The sequence below is a fragment of the Thamnophis sirtalis genome, unplaced genomic scaffold (assembly GCF_051295495.1).
Source record: "Thamnophis sirtalis isolate CommonGarterSnake01/CBP01778 unplaced genomic scaffold, rThaSir2_p1.2 scaffold_1, whole genome shotgun sequence".
Taxonomy (NCBI): Eukaryota; Metazoa; Chordata; class Lepidosauria; order Squamata; family Natricidae; genus Thamnophis; species Thamnophis sirtalis.
In genome coordinates, this window is record NW_028261381.1 from 155,167,630 (window position 1) to 155,185,604 (window position 17,975).

Below are 17,975 nucleotides of genomic sequence, written 5' to 3' on the forward strand. Positions count from 1 at the left end.
AGTTATTTTCTACACCACCCATCCTATCTAAGAAATTCTAAATATTGATGACATGTACCTTACAGTGGTGGTGGGTTCCGGATCCCATTGCAACCGATACGGTTGCAATGGGACCTGGTGTCCTCCACATGAACGCATGCAGCACACACGCGCATGTGTCCTAACCTCCAGCGATGCCTCCAAGACGCTCCATCTGCTTGGCGGAGCATCGTGCAGCTGCTGTACGTGCCATGCGCGTAAGTACCAAAGAGTTTAAAGACAGGTAAGCACGACAGGCGGGCAGGTGGGCCCTCCGGAGCACCTTACCGGAACATTACCTGGTACTCGGGGCAGACACTGGTACGCCCGTACCAGGGTGTACTGCCTGCAACCCACCACTTTCACCTTAACTATCAAAACCTCTGAGTTATTAAGGGTTGCCTTGAAACCTAGTTCATTCCTACGCTAACATTCGGAAGCTATGGACTGAAAGCTCAACAGTACATCTGATACAGATCTTTTCCATCATTTATGACTGTCACAAAGAAAAGGAATTGTTTATCAAAGCAGCAACTATTTGGCTTGATATGATCCCAAATTCTGTTTGGACAGGAAGCCTTCAGCCTTGGATAGAGCAATGAGAGCAAGCAAGATTACTCTAAAGGAGCTTGCTTAGTTTGTTATGGTGTTGGGGACTGAGGCTTTTATACTTCTAAACACTGGCTCTGAGCCACAAAACTGACTTCCCCATTAATGTGAGACACTGAGGGTAGGTACTTTTATCCTAGTATCTGAGGAGGAAATGATTTTGATAGAAAGGAAAAATACTTGCAATTTCTATAAATCACAGCATATAATCCCCGACTTTAGCAGCTGTTCAGACTTATATGCAATTGGGCATTCTTTGGCATACACAATTTGGAATTCCTATCCCCTACTCCATTTTTAGCCTATCCCAACTTCATTTTTACTTTGATGCTAGCTGACCCTCTGCTAGCATATGTAATAAAGGCTGCAGAAGCACTATAATAACCCTCTCTAACCCTGTTTAAAGCTCCCAGCAAACAATTAATTGAAGGGACTCAGTTATCTGCAATCCCCCAAAGCACTACTTTTTTCATATTCTCAAATTGCAATTTCCAGTTGAACAATGCAAATTATTTATCTAAGCTCATGATAATTTTAAAAGCCTCTTGAAATTGAGTAGTAAGTGGAGGGAAAATGGGGAAAAATGGAAATCTTCAATCTGCCTGCATATCTTCCTATATAAAATTTTTGAATATGAGCCAGAAACTAACTAAAAATAAAACAGAAAAATAGTGGAAAAGTTATTTAGAGAGAAATATTTAAAGTTAACATCTAAAGAAAAGCAGGAACAGTGATAATTTGAACAGCACTTTTTTTTTTAGCATAATGGCTTAAGGGAAGACATTACAAATTCAGCTCAAATGAATTTGCAAGCCCTGCCTCCATTACTGTGAAATCTGTAGTGCAATACAATTGGTAATTCAATAAAGCTACATTTCCTTGGTGTTTGGCGTGACCCGTCAAAAGCGCGGACGGCAAAAGCGCGATCGACAAAATCGCGCCTTTGACGTCATCACAGCGCGACGAAAAAGATCGAAAAATTCAAATAAAAATTAATAAAAATTAAATTAAAGCAAGCCGATTCACATAAAGGTAAGGGTTAGGGTTAGGGTTAGGGTTAGGTTAAGGGTTAGGGTTAGCTTTAGAGCGTTAGCGTTAGCGTTAGGGTTAGGATAAGGGTTAGCGTTACGTTTTTCGTTACTTTAACGGTTAGGTTTAGGGTTAGGTTTAGGGTTAGGTTAAGAGTTAGGGTTAGGGTTAGGTTTAGGGTTAGGTTTGGGGGGGTTAGGGGAAGGTTTTAGCTTTATTTTTACATTTTTCGATCTTTTTCGTCGCGCTGTGATGACGTCACAGCGCGCTTTTGTCGAGCGCGATTTTGTCCTACGCGCTTTTGTGGTGGAACCGGTGTTTTATTCATAATACATCATAAATCTTCATTAAACCTAAGAGATGCAGAGACAGCAGTCATTTTAAAAAGTTTATTTCCTGAATTTTCTTCTTAAAAGAAAAATTAGAATGTATTTTTATTTTTTAGAGCTTGAAAGACATTCAAGGAAACTGTATATTTCCAGGGATTAAATTCAGTTAAAAATATCTAGGAAGTTAAAGGTCATAAATCACTTTTGAAGTGACACAGGAACTGAATTGTGCCTAATGGACAGAAATCTCAATAACTTTTTAATAGACTTGGTATAATTTAGAAGTTGACATATGACATGACTAAGAGAAATTTTCTGACAATTTTGTTTGAGAACAATCAACCAATGGAACAGCTTGCCTTCGGAAGTTGTGTGAGCTTCATCATTGGAAGCTTTCAAGAAGAGATTGGACTGCCATTTGTCAGAAATGGTGTAGGGTCTCCCGCTTAGGCAGGGGGTTGGACTAGATGACCTACAAGGTACCTTTCCAACTCTGTTAATGTGTATCTGTAAATATATTACGATTATCAATGTACAAACCTCTTATTCATCTCAGCACATTCTGTTTCACTATATTTTGCTAAAGCAAATGCATAATCAATCAAAAACAAAAAATAAACAAAAAGTTTATATAGAAGCTACAAATATCCCTAGATTAGATTTTTCAGTTATGTCTACTACAGGGCAGTATACAAATATTAAACCTTAGATCCAAGTAAAACACCAACGATCACTGATATTACAGTATTAACACGCTATTCACAAGATTAAATAACACAATTTATTTTACCAAATGACTCTCCTAATTTCTTTCTGCCTCTTATCATAGCAAAATACAGACTGAGGTACAGACTGAGTCACTAGAATATAAACTGAGAGCAAACCCTACTCCTTACTAGCACTGATGATGTTATCTAGTTTGGGTAATGCAAGAAAACAGTCAAACTCAGAGCACCAAATACCTCTCAGTATAGACTGAGCCCTTTAGCACCCACAAATTAAGAATTATATTTGCAAATTAAACACTGTCTTTTTTTTAAAAGCTAACTCTTTTAACATTAAAGCAACAATTTTTTTTGAAGAATTGCTTTGCTTTTTTCCTTTTGTGTTTTATGCACTCCTACCTGTAGTTTCTCAGTTTGAGATCTCTCTCTTTCTCTCCCTCCCTCTCACTGAAGTCAGAGATTACACTATAGGAGGGGAGGGGGAACTAAAAGAACTATTAAACAGCTATTGAACATCAATGTCTTAAAATTGGCTACATTATCTTGTTTTTGATTATTAACCCAGCTGCAAAATAGTTTCATAAACAATCTTTTTTAACTTATTTTGTTTACTACAATGATGTCAATTAACAAGGCTCCAAGTGGCTTACTCTCCCCCCCCAAAAGTAACATTAAAATAAAAACCATTACAAATAATAACAAAATGAAACAATGCTGTAATTAATAATCTCAACATTCAAATCTAGAGAAGTCTGGATGAAGCTGCCATAAAAATACATTCCAGTTTAAACCAAACTTAACGGCCACTTCCACCCTACACTTAAGAAAATTACATACCAAAATCATCAGCAACATTCATATACTGGCCTATATGAAAAATGTAGTATTTTAAAATGGGTAGAAACTGAAGAATGCTGACCCCACAATTAATTCAATCTTTGACTTTCAAGTTCCCAAATCAAATCTAATCAAACCTAAATAAGACTCTTTCATACAAACATAAGCTTCCCTTTGAAGCAAGTATTTATATCTGCTTTTCCTTCCTTATTACATCAGTGTAAAATGTTAATACAGTACCGGATGGGGGTGGTTTAACAACACCAAAATTATTTAAGTGGGCAACTAATCAACAAAAGTTCTTTATAGAGAACTAAAGATGTGCTAGAGACCAGATAGGGATTACTTGTTTTTAGCACTCCAAACAACTTCATATGTATTTGAACAGATGGAATATTTTAATTACCAACTGAATATATCTCAGCATTTCGCCTCAAGACAAGAACTTTAGCACTTAATACAGTATCCTGCTCAAGATTGAAAACATAGTGCAAAGTAACTGAGTAATGCACAAGTTCTTCAGTGAGATCCTAACCTCCAAGACATGGCCTATGACATGTTGAACAATTATGATATGTGCTGTATAACTAATACTGGACTAAACCTCAGAAGTCTACTTAAGATGTAGCAGCCTTAGCAATAAAAGCAAAATCTTAAGGCAATGTCTATCAAAGAATAACCATGATTTGCACCAATTTGATTAGAACTTTTGATGTACTACGGTATTGTAATGGGAAAAATAGTTAATTGGGGAAGTATAATTAATTATCTCTGAGACTGCAATAAAACCCATAACACCATCAGATTCAAGATCACTTGACTAAGGAAGTTGGTCATTTTCACACACTTCAGAAAACCAAAATTAAAACTTTGCTATGGCAACAAACATTCTTGCAAAGGAGAAATATTTTTGCAACAATAAAGAGTCTTCTTGCCAATTAGTCTAAAAAGTTAACTATTTTATGAGCCAAACAATAAAAGAATAACTACAATAAAGTGTTAAAATTTTGTGTTGAAATGTTTTATACAATCTTTGCAGAGCTTTTCCTAACACTCTTTGCAATCAGAAAAGAAATAAAATTGCTTTTTACTTATGCCACATTTTGATACTGGTTTAGTTCAGAACTCTTCTCAAAGAATGGAACATTTGATGGCAGAGGCAAACTGAACCAGTCACAGTTCTTTGCCATGGCAACACAAAGACACAGTAATATTTAAAATACAGGTTAAGATGTGCTAATTACCCTTTCTCAGTTTGCCTAGCAGACGAACCCTTATCAATGACAATACAGAAAACAAGAGAGGATCAAGCAGGATAACTTCTATATGAAGCTTCTGTCCACAGCACATCATTCAGTATTTGAGAAGGCATATAAAGGCTAGCATATCTAGCCAGCAGAGCAATAAAAACATTCATTTAATTATTCTCCTTGTGACTGCACATTCAAATAACATCTCTCAATAAACAAGCAGCATATTAAAATATGTCAGGCAGAGCTTTAGGTTTCTCTGCAACATGCATTTTCAGTAAACACTTCAATATAGCACTTTTGCTAGACAGCACATTTAATTTTGGTTTCTAATTAAAAGTTCATCAACACATTCATCATAGTATAGGGTGTGGTTCCTGCTCTATGGAACATTCTGTCCCTGAAGTCTAAAGGACCTAATCCACTCAGCCTTCCAGGAGGTTGTTATGACCCAGTTGCCAGGATTTTAGGGGAGAGCAATGTACAGGTTTGTTTCTGTAAAATTGCTACATGGTGCCTCAGATGTTTCTTTTTCTTGTATTGGATTATTTTTAACTCTGATGTTTTCTTTTCTTTTGTTCTGTAAATTGATTGTTATGTATTTAAGTTGGTCAGTAATATAAATGTTCTAAAAAAATTAAATACATTCTCCGGATAGGTTTAAGTGTATATTCAGATTTAAGGACATATATTACAGCATATATTAAATATATCGATTTAGCTGTTCTAGTGTTAAACAACTGAGACATATGGTCCTAATAATTACAGAAATTTAGAAAATCTTAATAGATTTTGGCTCATCTAAGAACCAGTTTGCTATACCATAAGCTAGGATAAACTACTCACTGTATTTCTCTATGAAATTTGAACTTGCTACCACAACTAAAATATTGTAAAAAGCTTAGGGCCATTTGATAAAGCAAGGAAATACACAGCAGTGATTGTAATATGCCGCTAGAGTTGTAGATTCAGCAATCCTGTTGCATTCTGTAGGCTGCTTGATCTCTTTCAACAAATTCATTTGGTCAAAAAAAAAAAAGACCAAATATCCATTTCCTTATACAGCATTCAAAAAAGCACCAACATTGTAATCCCCACTTTCTGTTGCAACTTACCAAGTTTTTCCACGAGTTTCAGCATGACGCCACCAATATGTATTTCCCCTGTGACCCTCAGTGTTACATCTCTGTTCAAGTCTGTGACATGCACATTCAACTCCCACGTTCCATCAGCATAGCAGCCATCTGGCATCCGTATACCGTCCAGAGCCGTCATTGCTCCTTTCTACTGAAACAGAGGAAATGGCATTCATTTCATTAGTTAAGCTGAAGCCTCCCGCTCACAGCTCAGGAACAGCTTCCCCGTTTCCCCATTCAAGTGAAGAAAAACACAGCAGTGAGGAAAGTAAAGAAAGAGCATGAAAAAGAAATAACCAAGGAAGAGAAACAAACTCCCTAAAATCAGCTGTAAAGAAGTAACAAAACCGAGGAACTTCAATTTACTTAGGGGGGCAGTAAGGGGAGGGCGGACCCAGATTGCAGATTTCCAGCTGCTCAGCAAGGGCTTTGTAAACTTAAAGGGACTATAAACTGAAGGCTTGCTTAGCTTCAGTTTGCAGGTATGCTTAAACCAAGTTTCCCTTCTTCGGGGATCTTATTCGTCCCTACAATATGTTAATGAGATAAAGTCCCTTTGACCCCCGCAGTTCAGGATTCATATTCCCTTTAAGATCCAAACTATTCAAGAAAATTGGAATAATTCACCGGAACAAATACATCCTTTCAGTCATAATAACTTCCAGGATCTCCTAAGACTCTTCCTAAAAAAACATAGATATATTCACAGTGCCAGTCAGATTGCATAAACATCCCAAAGCACAAATAAAGGACCTTTATTTCCCAAGGCGCAAGAGATAGCACTATTTAGATTATACGGGGCTGTAGCAGGCAAGGAAAAAGAAAGGAGCAATGGATGTCCCAAGCCAAAATAATGCTCACAGAGAGGAAGGAGGATGTGCCCGTCGGATCTAGAATCCCATAAAAATAAACTGAAGGAGGGGGAAGGCTAACTTCTCAGGTAAGCAGAAGAAGAGGAGGCCTGGGTGGGGGGGAAGAGTAGGAAGGACGGAAAGTGAGGAGACACCGAAAGGAGCGAGGCTGAAAGCGCGGCGAAGCATTATTTGCAGAGGAGAAAGGCAAAGCAAGTCACCTCAAAAGGGACTAGGACTCTGAAGAGGGCACAAATCCTCCGAACTACCCCACACACTTTACACCCCGACCCATCACCCCTGGCTACACGCACACGGATCCCCCGAGGACCCCACTGGGGCGCAGATGTCCCTGCGTCCACCGACCGAGCAAGGATGACGTGGAAGCGGAGGAGAAACGAAGCTCTCCCTTGCCGCGCGAGGGGAAAAGCCCCCACCGCCCGCCTGCCTGCCCGTCCTCACCTCCCTTCAAGGGGCTCCCCGGCCTGGCTTCTGCCTGCGCCCGCGCGCCTGCGTGCCTGCGTTGCGGTCCCCCCGTCGGCGCTGCGAGCGTGACAGAGAACCCCCCGCCGCTGCCGCTGCCCTCTGCCTGCCTCGCCCGATGCTTCGCTTCTATTCCCCGCCCTGCGGACGTAGCCAGGACGGGAGCCCTCGCCCCCTTCTCCGCCCGCCCGGGGGCGCCGCCTGAGGGGATGGCGACAGAGGGAGGGAGGGAGAGGGAGGCAGGCCTGGGGGACGAAGGAGAGGGAAGGCGCTGCCCTTTTATGGAAGCCTGGACGGAGGAGCAGCCAGGACGGAGGAGCAGCGGGGCAAGGGGCCAACATCCGGGACTCCCCCGCCAGCGGACGCGCGGGAAAGCGAAGAGGGGGAGGAGGGGGAGGCTGAGAAGGGGGAGGCGGCTGAGGGGGAGGAGGTGCGCGGAAAGCGCGGGAAGGGGGCGCGGAGACATCTCCCCTTCAGGGGGGCGGGGGGGTGTCCTGCGTCACCCAAGGAGAGGAGAGCCATCCTTGGGAATGGGAGAAGAATTGGCATGGCGGGCTTAGCCGCGTCCAAACTCGCAGCCTCTCCAACGTGGTTCTCTCTCTCTCTCTCTCTGCTGTGGGATTCCTTTCCCCGCCGTTTTGCGTTTGGGCCACAACCTCGCGTATGCCCAGAACAACAACCGCGCGCATTAATGGGGAGTGGGATCCGGCATAAGACGGCGGTTGCTTGCCAAACTCAATTTAGGCGTAGGGAGGCGGAGCACCGGACTCGGAAGAAGCGCCGGGATTTGTCCCCCGCGGTTGCCGCTTCTGAAAAATCGTCCTGAGGAAAAGTCAAGGATGTGGGGTGGGTTAGGAAGAGAGGGCAAGGACTGGGAAGAGCCAGGAGGTGGTTCTAAATCCTCAGAGATTTACGATGGCGATGCATTGGCTATACCTACGTGCAGAGGCAACAGATGTTTGTTTTAATTATGTCCCAAAGGTACTTTTTTTTTTCAACAGACAATTGGATTTTCCAAAACTCCACTTTGCCTCTTGGAAAAAAAAGCAGCTTTAGGACAACCATGACCTGGGTGACAGAATCGCCATAGATATGTTTTTATTATGATTTGCTTTCCATTGGTTTTGTAACATATGTAAATTGCTTGCTTTATTTTATAGTGCACAGTCACCTAGTGTGAGATGGGCAACCATATAAGTTTAAATAAATAAACTTAACCAAAGGATTGGAGAACAACCAACTGGTGAAGCCATGGAGTCTCGTATATTGCTCTGCAAAGTAAAATACAGGAATTTTGTATTTGTATGTATTAGTTTGTCAAACATGTACAAGATAGCAGATATAAATATAAACATGGATATGAACGAAAGAAATGAATACAAATAAATGGGGACAGTAGGATAGGGACAGTCCTACTAAGCTCTTCTTCTGTAAGCTCCTCTTGCAACCAGCCTGCCTTCCATAGAAGACCTGTATATTGCATGGGTTAGGGTTAGGAGGAGGGCTGAGAAAATATCTACAAACCCCCGCACATCCTGGGCATAAACTGTTTCAATTTCTCCCCCTGGGACGCTGCTATAGGGCATTACATCCCAAAACAACTGGACACAGGAACAATTGTACCATCCCTTGTACCATCACTCTGTTGAACAACTAATTCTCACAGCACTTACATCTAAATATATTCACCCATATCGTATGGCTCTAGTACTATTATTCTCATCTTCTCTACTACTCCCTCTTATTGGTATCATTATGATTATTATTACTCTCTTAGATATACAGCAAGAGCTTCTGCATCAGAGACAAATTGCTTGGATGTCTTAATCACAAATGTTCTATTCTGTTCCTGCATAATATTAGTAATTTCTCTGAGATTGTGGATAGGCTGAATAGATTTATTTTTAATCACTGAATGTTAATGTACAGGTTTTGCAAAGGTTCTCAAAACTTTGTAGGCTTGTGCAGGAAAAATTAGGATTGAAACCCAGAGTGAGTTTAAACAGCAAGTAGATTTTTTTTTTTAAAAAAATGACCTTCCTCAATTGCTCTCCACCTCTGGGCAGCCTAATCCACAATTTGAGAACCTTGCACTGCACTGAGCTATTTAAAAAGGTTAACATTAACTAAGCTTAGCATTGTTGCTGGCTATGTTGGCAACAGATCTTGGAATAGATTTTTTTTTAACTGGCCGCTCAAGCATGTTTTGCCAACACTGTTAGGTTTGCCCAATCATGAAGTGTCTGGAAAGCCAAAGGGGGCACAGAGAGCAAAATATTCCAAAGGAACAGCAAGAGCAATTACTCTTTGGACCCAGAGGCTTTTCTGAGGGGTCTGAAGTAGGAGTGGAATTGTCTCTGCAAGTGAGAGAAGTGCACAGAGGCCACAGTAGCTGTGAAGTTACAACTCAGTGTTTGCCATGAAATGTGTGGCAAGGAAATAACTTCTTCCACTTGACTGTGATCCTGCGAGTCAGAAGGGGTCAGTGACTGGAATGAGAGTAAATCTCCATGGCAAGATCTAATACTGGTTTTAATTAAAGCATAGTTATCAGAAACATTAAGGCGCAAAGACAGAATATGAGAGACAGTTGTAGCAGTTAGATTTTATACTATGCTGACTGCTTATCTTAGTGGGCTGCCTGCTTACTTTAGTTGTGCAAGTAAAGAATGCTGTTAATTTTGTAGGAAGAGGATTAACCATATGTGTTATCGAGATAGGTGGCTTTTAGCAAAACTGTAGTTGCATCCTTCAAATTGATTTTGAAGGAACCAAATTAATCTCCAAAACAGAACACTTCAACAAGAGAATAATTATCATAATTATATGGAAGCCATTGAAATAGAAAAACACCCCCACAACATGAATAAACGTGACAATACCTCCCACCTACCAGACATCTGGAAACCAGCCCTAGTCAACAAACGAACCCCACCCACCACCCAGGTCATTACAACACAAAAGAACAACGGACACACAGCCAGCACCTCAGCCATACAGGATGATACGAAACAGCCGACCAATCTACAAACATCAACTCCATCTACCAATCAGGATACAACTACACAGCCAATCAACCCACTTACAGCAACAAAGCCAGCACTCCACACACACACACCAAGATTTATAGAAAGACGACAGCTCCGACCACACCTTACTCGCACAAGCACGAAGCCGAAAACACCAGCCTGAAGAGGGTGAGTGGGACCTCACCGAAACGTTGCCAAGACAATCTCAATTTTACACGGGAAAAGACCCAAATACAACAAGACCAGCATATATATCTGTTGCAATACTTCATACCTTTAAGTTATGGCCATGGCATGGGTTTTTTGACACATACACTGCCATGCACATGTAAGGGGAGACTGATTTTAGGAACAGAAAAATAGCATCTGATGTGTGATTTGTTACTTATTGGCAACATAATTTGAAGAGTTGTAGTTAACTGCCCTGGCCTTCTGGTTCTCAGGACATAAGCTATGAACATGGTCAACTATGAGCCAGTAAATCATGATTAAACTAATTAATATGCATCCTAGCAGAAATAAACAGAGCAGAGAAGCATATTCTGTTTTGTGCATGTTTAGTACTTGTGTGGAAAGGAAAGATATTCAAATACTATGATTCAACATATCCTAGAATTCCGTTTCACTTCATCCTTCCCACAACTTCATCCCATTTTAATTTTATCAGTGCATTTTTACTGATTTTGCAGCAAATGCCATGGATTTATCTAAGCTGCAATGTTGGCAGAACTTTTACAGCTGTCCAATGAAAGCTTCTAACAGACATATTCTATTAATAGATGGGTTTTTTCATATATAAGATACCTTCAAAAAAATCCCTTGTATTTACCAACACACCCTAATTTCACCAAAATATGTCAGATTCTTCTCCATTGAGTAGCTTAAATCTGTCCTCAACCAGGAAGATTAAGAAACTCCTTAAACTCGAAATGGATCTCAGCACACTTACTGTAGCTCTTCCTTGGACAGTAGCCTAGTTGGCAGTTTTATAACAAATTAACAAAAAGAAATGCTAAAATGAACTTCTAAAAATGCTGAAGAAATACACTGTGGGCCAATAGGGAGGGAGATTTCTGGGTGAAAGCAATGAAACTTTATGTGAACCTTGATCGAATGGAGGAAAATATTTGGCACCTAAAACAGCTGAACTTGATCTAAGATAAGCATTTTGCATACTAAATTTTAGTTTCCCCAAATGTATAGGCAGCTTAGAGTATTTACATATTCTTATGCCAATCCTTGGTAGATTGAGGAACTATCCACGGAACTCGGCAATTAGATCATTTTGGAATTTTACACTGATTCTCAACAGTTGTTCTGTTATTTTGCATTTGCAGGCTTGGTTGCCCAGAAATAACTCCATTTAAGTTTTGAATGGACATACATACAATTGTGATTTTAATTCCCAATTTTGTAGTTCTAGTAGGGTTTTACTACTTACCTACATTCCGTTCTTGCTACATATCACTGCAGATACATGAGAAATTGCCTTAGACCTAGCATGCTGTTATCCAGTTTTTATTAGCTAATTAACAGAGATGCTAACAGGAAAGAACCTGATCTTTTTATCCAGTTAGATTATAAATAAAATGTGCTCAGTTCCTGTGCTATGGTCCTTTCCTACTTCCATTCAAATAAGAGGAAGTTGGATGGTGTTTGGATATGTAGCTTGTACTTGTTTAACCAAGATTTATTGAACAAACTGCAACTCACACAACTCTCAAGCCTGGAATGTACTTGTTATTAGTCAAGGTCCCTTTTGACCATTCCCCAGCATCTCAGTTTTGAAGCCATTAAACTAGTGATTGTCATCTGATGCCTGCAAATAATTTTAATTATGTGTTACAAATAAGTGCAGCGGACATTCCAAGTTCTAACATCATGAGAGAAAAAAGACATTATCCATATTTTACATTATATTTATACAAACCTATATTATAGTAATTTAAAATCTGAAATAGTCACAAATGCTGAGGCATCTAGTTTGAGCATGCCTCAGTTACAGTCCATTCCAAATATCAATTCTAATTTCTCCCCCAAGTTCTCAAAATGTATAAAATTCATTGAAGTACCAGTGAGTTCAGGCGCAGTCTGGATATGAATGTCCTTTCAGAGAAATACCTCAGGTTTTTAATTCCTCTTGAAGGAACATCATCCAATCACTCCTGACTATTATCAAGCAATCAGCTTAATAAAGAGAGGTCACACAGCAGCTGTAACAATATAGTGGCTGGAAGGCAACCAAAAATAGAGCTATGTTGAGAATAGAGAGCTCATTATTTCAGCAAGGGGTGGGGTAGAGATCAAGAACCCTATGGAAAAATTTTCCCTGGCAGGCAGTCTATCCCAAAATAACCCCTCAAGATTCACATAGCATTGATATCCTGCGGTTTTAATTCTCTGTTTCTTATTCTAGCCTTTCATGTTTTTGTTTTTCTTGTACTCAAGAATTGCCATATTAATATTTGCAATATCTATCCGAATGGTATATGCAGTCTACCATCCTTTAAGCTCTTAGGGAGATATAGTATATAAACGTTATGTCAAGCCCCATGTACAAGGTTTTATATAACTTTCAGGAATGTGGAAACTGTTTTTGCACAATATCTATCTCAGTCTTTTCCAACCTTGGCACTTTAAGAAATGTAGGTTTCAACTTCCAGAATTCCCCTGCCATCATGGTTGGCTGGGGAATTCTGGGAGTCAAACTCCACATATTTTAAAGTCACGAAGGTTAGGAAATACTGGTCTATCTTGTATGGTCCTTTTAGTAATATTAACCCTTAGGAGGCAGTATGTGACTCATTACGTCCTTACCAGGAATAATCAGATGTTGGTAGCCTGAGTCTGATTCTATGGGATTCAACTCCTCTTGGAAATTGAACTCACACACTCTTGTTCTTATAATATACAGTACGTAGCAGGTGTTTCAAACTCAAGGCCTGCATGCCAGATCTGGACTGTGGGGTGCTTAAATCTGGCCCACGTGGCTGGCCTAGAAATAGCAAGGCACTGGCTTGTGGTGTCTGGCAACCAAAACAGGGTGTGGGGGCCCCTCCTGCAGCACTCTGCCAGCCAAAACGGAATGCAGGGGAGCGCATCCCCCACCCCCTCTTTCCAACCGGGATGGCCTTCTGCAGCACTCTGCAGTTATTCCATTGATTGAAGCCATGCCTCTTTTTATATGCTCTTCACATGCAATGCCCATGCAAATGGACAATTTTGTAGTCGTGGCCACAATCTTAACTTTTTAAAAAACAAATCCCTTCCTTTGTAGAAGTCATATAAATCCCACAGTCAACCATTATTATAAAAATGAATCCCTCAGTAAGGATCATCTTATATGTAAGGCAAGAGTGGAAGGAAATGGCAGGTAGGGAAAACAAATTAGAGAGGTGGAGGGAGATTAATTCTCCCAATCACAGCATCAGAAGCTAGTCCAAAAGCAAGTTTTCCTGAGCTGATAATGACGGGGTTTAAAAAAGAAAGGTATGATTATATCTCGACTCATAAAAATTTGTCCTGCTGCATGGATTCATGCAACCATTCTGATGGCATGCTAGCTTTGCAGATCCTGTGAAGTTCCTACCGTGTATCATAATAACATGTGGGTTTATCCTAGAAAAGTCTATGTTTTCCTAGATGTGATGATGTTCTAACATAGTATATAGCCGTGATGGCGAGCCTATGGCACACGTGCCACCAGAGTTCTCTGTGGGCACGCCAGCCATTACCCCAGCCCAGCTCCCTGCGCATGTGCACACACCTCCCACCCACCAGCTGGTCTTGGGTCTGCCACACATGCGTGGGTGGGGTGCATTTGGGGGAACACTTGCATACATGCACGTGTGTGTGTGTGTGTGCTCGTATTGCATTTTGGGGGTTCACCTTTGTTGGTGCAGCTGTGCACAACTTCGCCCGAGACATTGGTCTGCTGCCACAGCTGCTGCCTCCTTGCCAGCGTCAATGGCCAGCTGCACCCTCTTTGCCAGCATGAATGGCCAGCTGCAGCCTTTTTGCTGGTGTGAATGGCCTGCTGCCACAGCCTCTTTGCTGGTGCGAGCCGCCCCCCATTTTGTTTGGTGTAAGAAGCTTTTCAATGCAGGCTGTTCATGCTGGCAAAGAGGCTGTGAGTCCAGGCTTTTCGCACCGGCAAAGAGGCTGCAGATGCAGACTATTCATGCCAGCAAAGAGGCTATGGGCATGTGCGTGTGCATTTGCGCGAGCGTACTTTGGGCACTCAGCACCAAAAAGGTTAACCATCACTGGCATATAGTTACAAGTCCAAAATGATCATCCAGCAACTTAGGTTAAATTTGGAAGAAGAGGCAGCAGCACAGTGAAATGAGTATGTTGCCTGAATCCAACATTTTTGTCTGCTCTAATTCATGCTTTCAAGGGGATGTCAAAGCAGTTCTCTAGTCTTGTGAGTTTGCTTGGCAGGTATGGAATTTTTAATGAGTGGTTTCATGGAGATGAGTTCATTCACAAAATGTATAGACCTACCTTGAAGGTTTTTACAACTCAGTTTTTGATAGCTCAAAAACTCTTGGATGCCTAAGCAAGCACAGCACAGCTACATTACAAAAAGGTAAATTGGGAATATTAAAGAATAAGCAACTAATAGCATCCTCTGAAAACCCAGTACTTGTCATTAGGATCTTGCCCTTAAACAAAGTTAGCTCATTTGAGCAGACTCTCTTGTTCAAATGCCTTGATTTCTGTTTCTCCAAAGTTCCTCTCGCTCTTCCCTGATGCCCAGGGCAAGATGAATTTAGCACAAGGGACACTGTATCTGAGTTGCAGAAACATAAAGAAGACAGAGAAACAGATATAGAAAATGTTCTTTGTTACCTTTTAGTTGTCAGGACTTCTGTGATCAGGAAGCTCTACCTCACCAGGTACAGAGAGTCCTTGAGTTACAACCACTATCTCTACCTCACCAGGTACAGATAGTCCTTGAGTTACAAATTTTGGGCTCAAAATTTTAAGTCCAAAATTTATGATACATTTGTAAAGTAAGTTTGCCCCATTTTATGACTTTTCTTGCCACAGTTGTTAAGTGAATCAGTGCATTTGTCAAGTTAGTAACATGGTTTTTAAGTGAATCTGGCTTCCTCATTGACTTTGTTTATCAGAAGTTTCCAAAAGCTGATCACATGACCCCAGGACACTACAATTGTCATAAAGCATCCAAGCATCTGAATTTTGATCATGTGACCATGGAGATGCTGTAACAGTTGTAAATTTGAAAAACGTCACTTTTTTCAGTGCTGTTGTAACTTTGGTCACTAAATGATCTGTTGAGGACTACCTGTATCTGAATTTTCTAAGCAAACTCACTTCTCTCCATGTGATCCATATATGCTTAACAATGATACAAAAAGGGCTTCTGTATAATGCATATTTTAAAGGTTTAACAGCTGTGTAATATTACCAAATCCTTTAATGGGTTTTAGAGGTGAGAAATTAAATTATAACAATTCAACTTTGTGACTTGGTAACTTTTCTCAGCTTGGCTTACGAAAGGACATCTTAATATGTGGTTTTTAAAAAATCTCTTTTATGTTTGCATACTTTCTCTAGGGTAAGTGAAAGTTTTCCAAAAATATAAGAAGGAATAATATAACTCGAAGACTGAATAGATCCCTCTGTTCATAAGTCAGAGTCCCCTCTGTGAGGGAGATAACTGGTTTAAAAACTTGATAAATAAGTTAAAATAAATATAATAAGCAAAAACTAAACCAAAACTGTACTTCTTTAGCTTTCAGACACAATCACACACTACAGAATTCAAAGCTGTTCAAACAGTTCTCTGTTTGCAATCATTTCATAAATCACAATTTCTGCAGGTCAAGTCATTTTAATGTAAAGCAATATCAAAAGCCCTATTCCCACAACACATTTGACTAGTGGGTGTGTTTGTGTGTTATGAGAACATCAAAAGGGTTCAGTTGATCCAGTGAAGTAACAAGGAGCTAAATTTAGATCCAAGCAGATTTAGTCATGCTGACAGTAAGCTAGATTTTGGGATTTTCTAAACAATGTCAATTTGGTGCCACTTCTCCAAGAAAAAGAGCAGCTGACAAAGCAAGGGTCTCGATGCCAAACACCGATTGGGGCTGGTGACCAAATTTTCTGCCTGCCTCTTAAGAAGGGGCTGGTGATTTAATGAAGACACTTAGAAGGGACCATGGAGGTCTTCTAGACCAGCCCCCATTCAAGCAGGAGACCCTATACCCGTCAGGGCGAACCTATGGCACGCGTGCCACAGGTGGCATGTGGAGCCTTATTTGCCAGCATGGCAGCCCTCAGCTCCGGTGCACATGCGCATGCTGGCCAGCTGATTTACGGCCTTCCGGACAGCCGAGGGAGGCTGTTTTCATCCTCCCTAGACTCCAGGAAAGCCTCCGGAGCCTGGGGAGGGTGAAATACCCCTTCGCATAGGGGGTCACGCGCACATGTGTGTGTGGGAGGGTTCGTGCATGCATGCACAGGTGGGTGAGCACGCATGTGCGCGAGCATGCACACAATTTTGGCATGCCTTTAGAAAAAGGTTAGGCATCACTGCCCTATACCATTTCAGACAGGTGGCTGACCAGTCTCTTCTTAAAAACCTTGTGATGAAGCATGGACAACCGCTGAAGGCAAAAGCTGTTCCACTGGTTAATTGTCTTTACTGTTAGGAAGCTTCTCCTTAGCCCCAGGTTGCTTCTCTCCTTGATTAGTCTCCATCCATTGTTTCTTCTCCTGCACTCTGGTGCTTTGGAGAATAATTTAACCCCCTCTTCTTTGCAACAGCCCTTCAAATGTTGGAATACTGCTGCATGTCACCTCTAATTCTTCTTTTCTCTAGACCAGTGATGGCGAACCTTTTAGGCACCGAGTGCCCAAACTGCAAGGCATGGGCGCAGGCATGGGTGTGCCCTGTGCATGCACTGCAGAGACTCAAGGATCAGCTGGCTGGTGGGAGGCATGCGTGCATGCCGGCAGAGACATGAAACAGAGCTGGGGCAACAGCAAATGTGCCCTCAGAGAGGGCTCTGCGTGCCACCTTTGGCACGCATGCCATAGGTTTCACCACCACTGCTCTAGACCAACCAAACCCAAATCCTGTAGCTGTTCTTCATGTTTTAGTCTCCAGGTCTTTGATCATCCTAGTCGCTCTTCTCTGAACTTTTTCCAGTCTCAACATGTTTTTTGTAGTGTGGTGACCAAAATTGGTTGCAATATTCCAAGTGAAATCTTACTAAGATTTCATAAAATGGTACTAATACTTTATGTGATTTTGATTCTGCCTGTTTATACAACCCAGCATTGTATTAAAAGAGCCGAGGTGGCACAGTGGTTAAATGCAGCACTGCAGGCTACTTCAGCTGACTGCAGTTCTGCAGTTCGGCTGTTCAAATCTCACCGGCTCAAGGTTGACTCAGCCTTCCATCCTTCCGAGGTGGGTAAAATGAGGACCCGGATTGTTGTTGGGGGCAATATCCTGACTCTGTAAAACCACTTAGAGAGGGCTGAAAGCCCTATGAAGCGGTATATAAGTCTAACTGCTATTGCTATTGCTATTAGCTTTTTTGGCTGCTGCCGCACATTGTTGGCTCAATATTCAAGTGACCATCCACACTAGGACTCCAAGGTCCCTCTCACAGTTACTCTTTTTAAATAACTGAGAG

General features: G+C 41.2%; 1 protein-coding gene across 7 annotated transcripts in view; it reads right to left on the reverse strand.

Moving 5' to 3' along the window:
* Positions 1 to 7,519, reverse strand: part of FERMT2 (FERM domain containing kindlin 2) — an 81,031-nt gene extending 73,512 nt beyond the window's left edge. For 3 of the 7 annotated variants that reach the window (XM_087728539.1, XM_087728537.1, XM_087728498.1), the window contains exon 1: positions 5,913 to 6,081. In XM_087728539.1, the coding sequence (XP_087584665.1) occupies positions 5,913 to 6,072 (160 nt within the window). In that variant the 5' untranslated portion in view covers positions 6,073 to 6,081. Of the gene's footprint in view, positions 1 to 5,912; positions 6,085 to 7,098; positions 7,118 to 7,246 lie in introns of those variants that run through there. The other 4 variants (XM_087728513.1, XM_087728506.1, XM_087728528.1 and 1 more) reach the window with 4 other exon arrangements.
* Between the last annotated feature and the right edge of the window lie 10,456 nt (positions 7,520 to 17,975).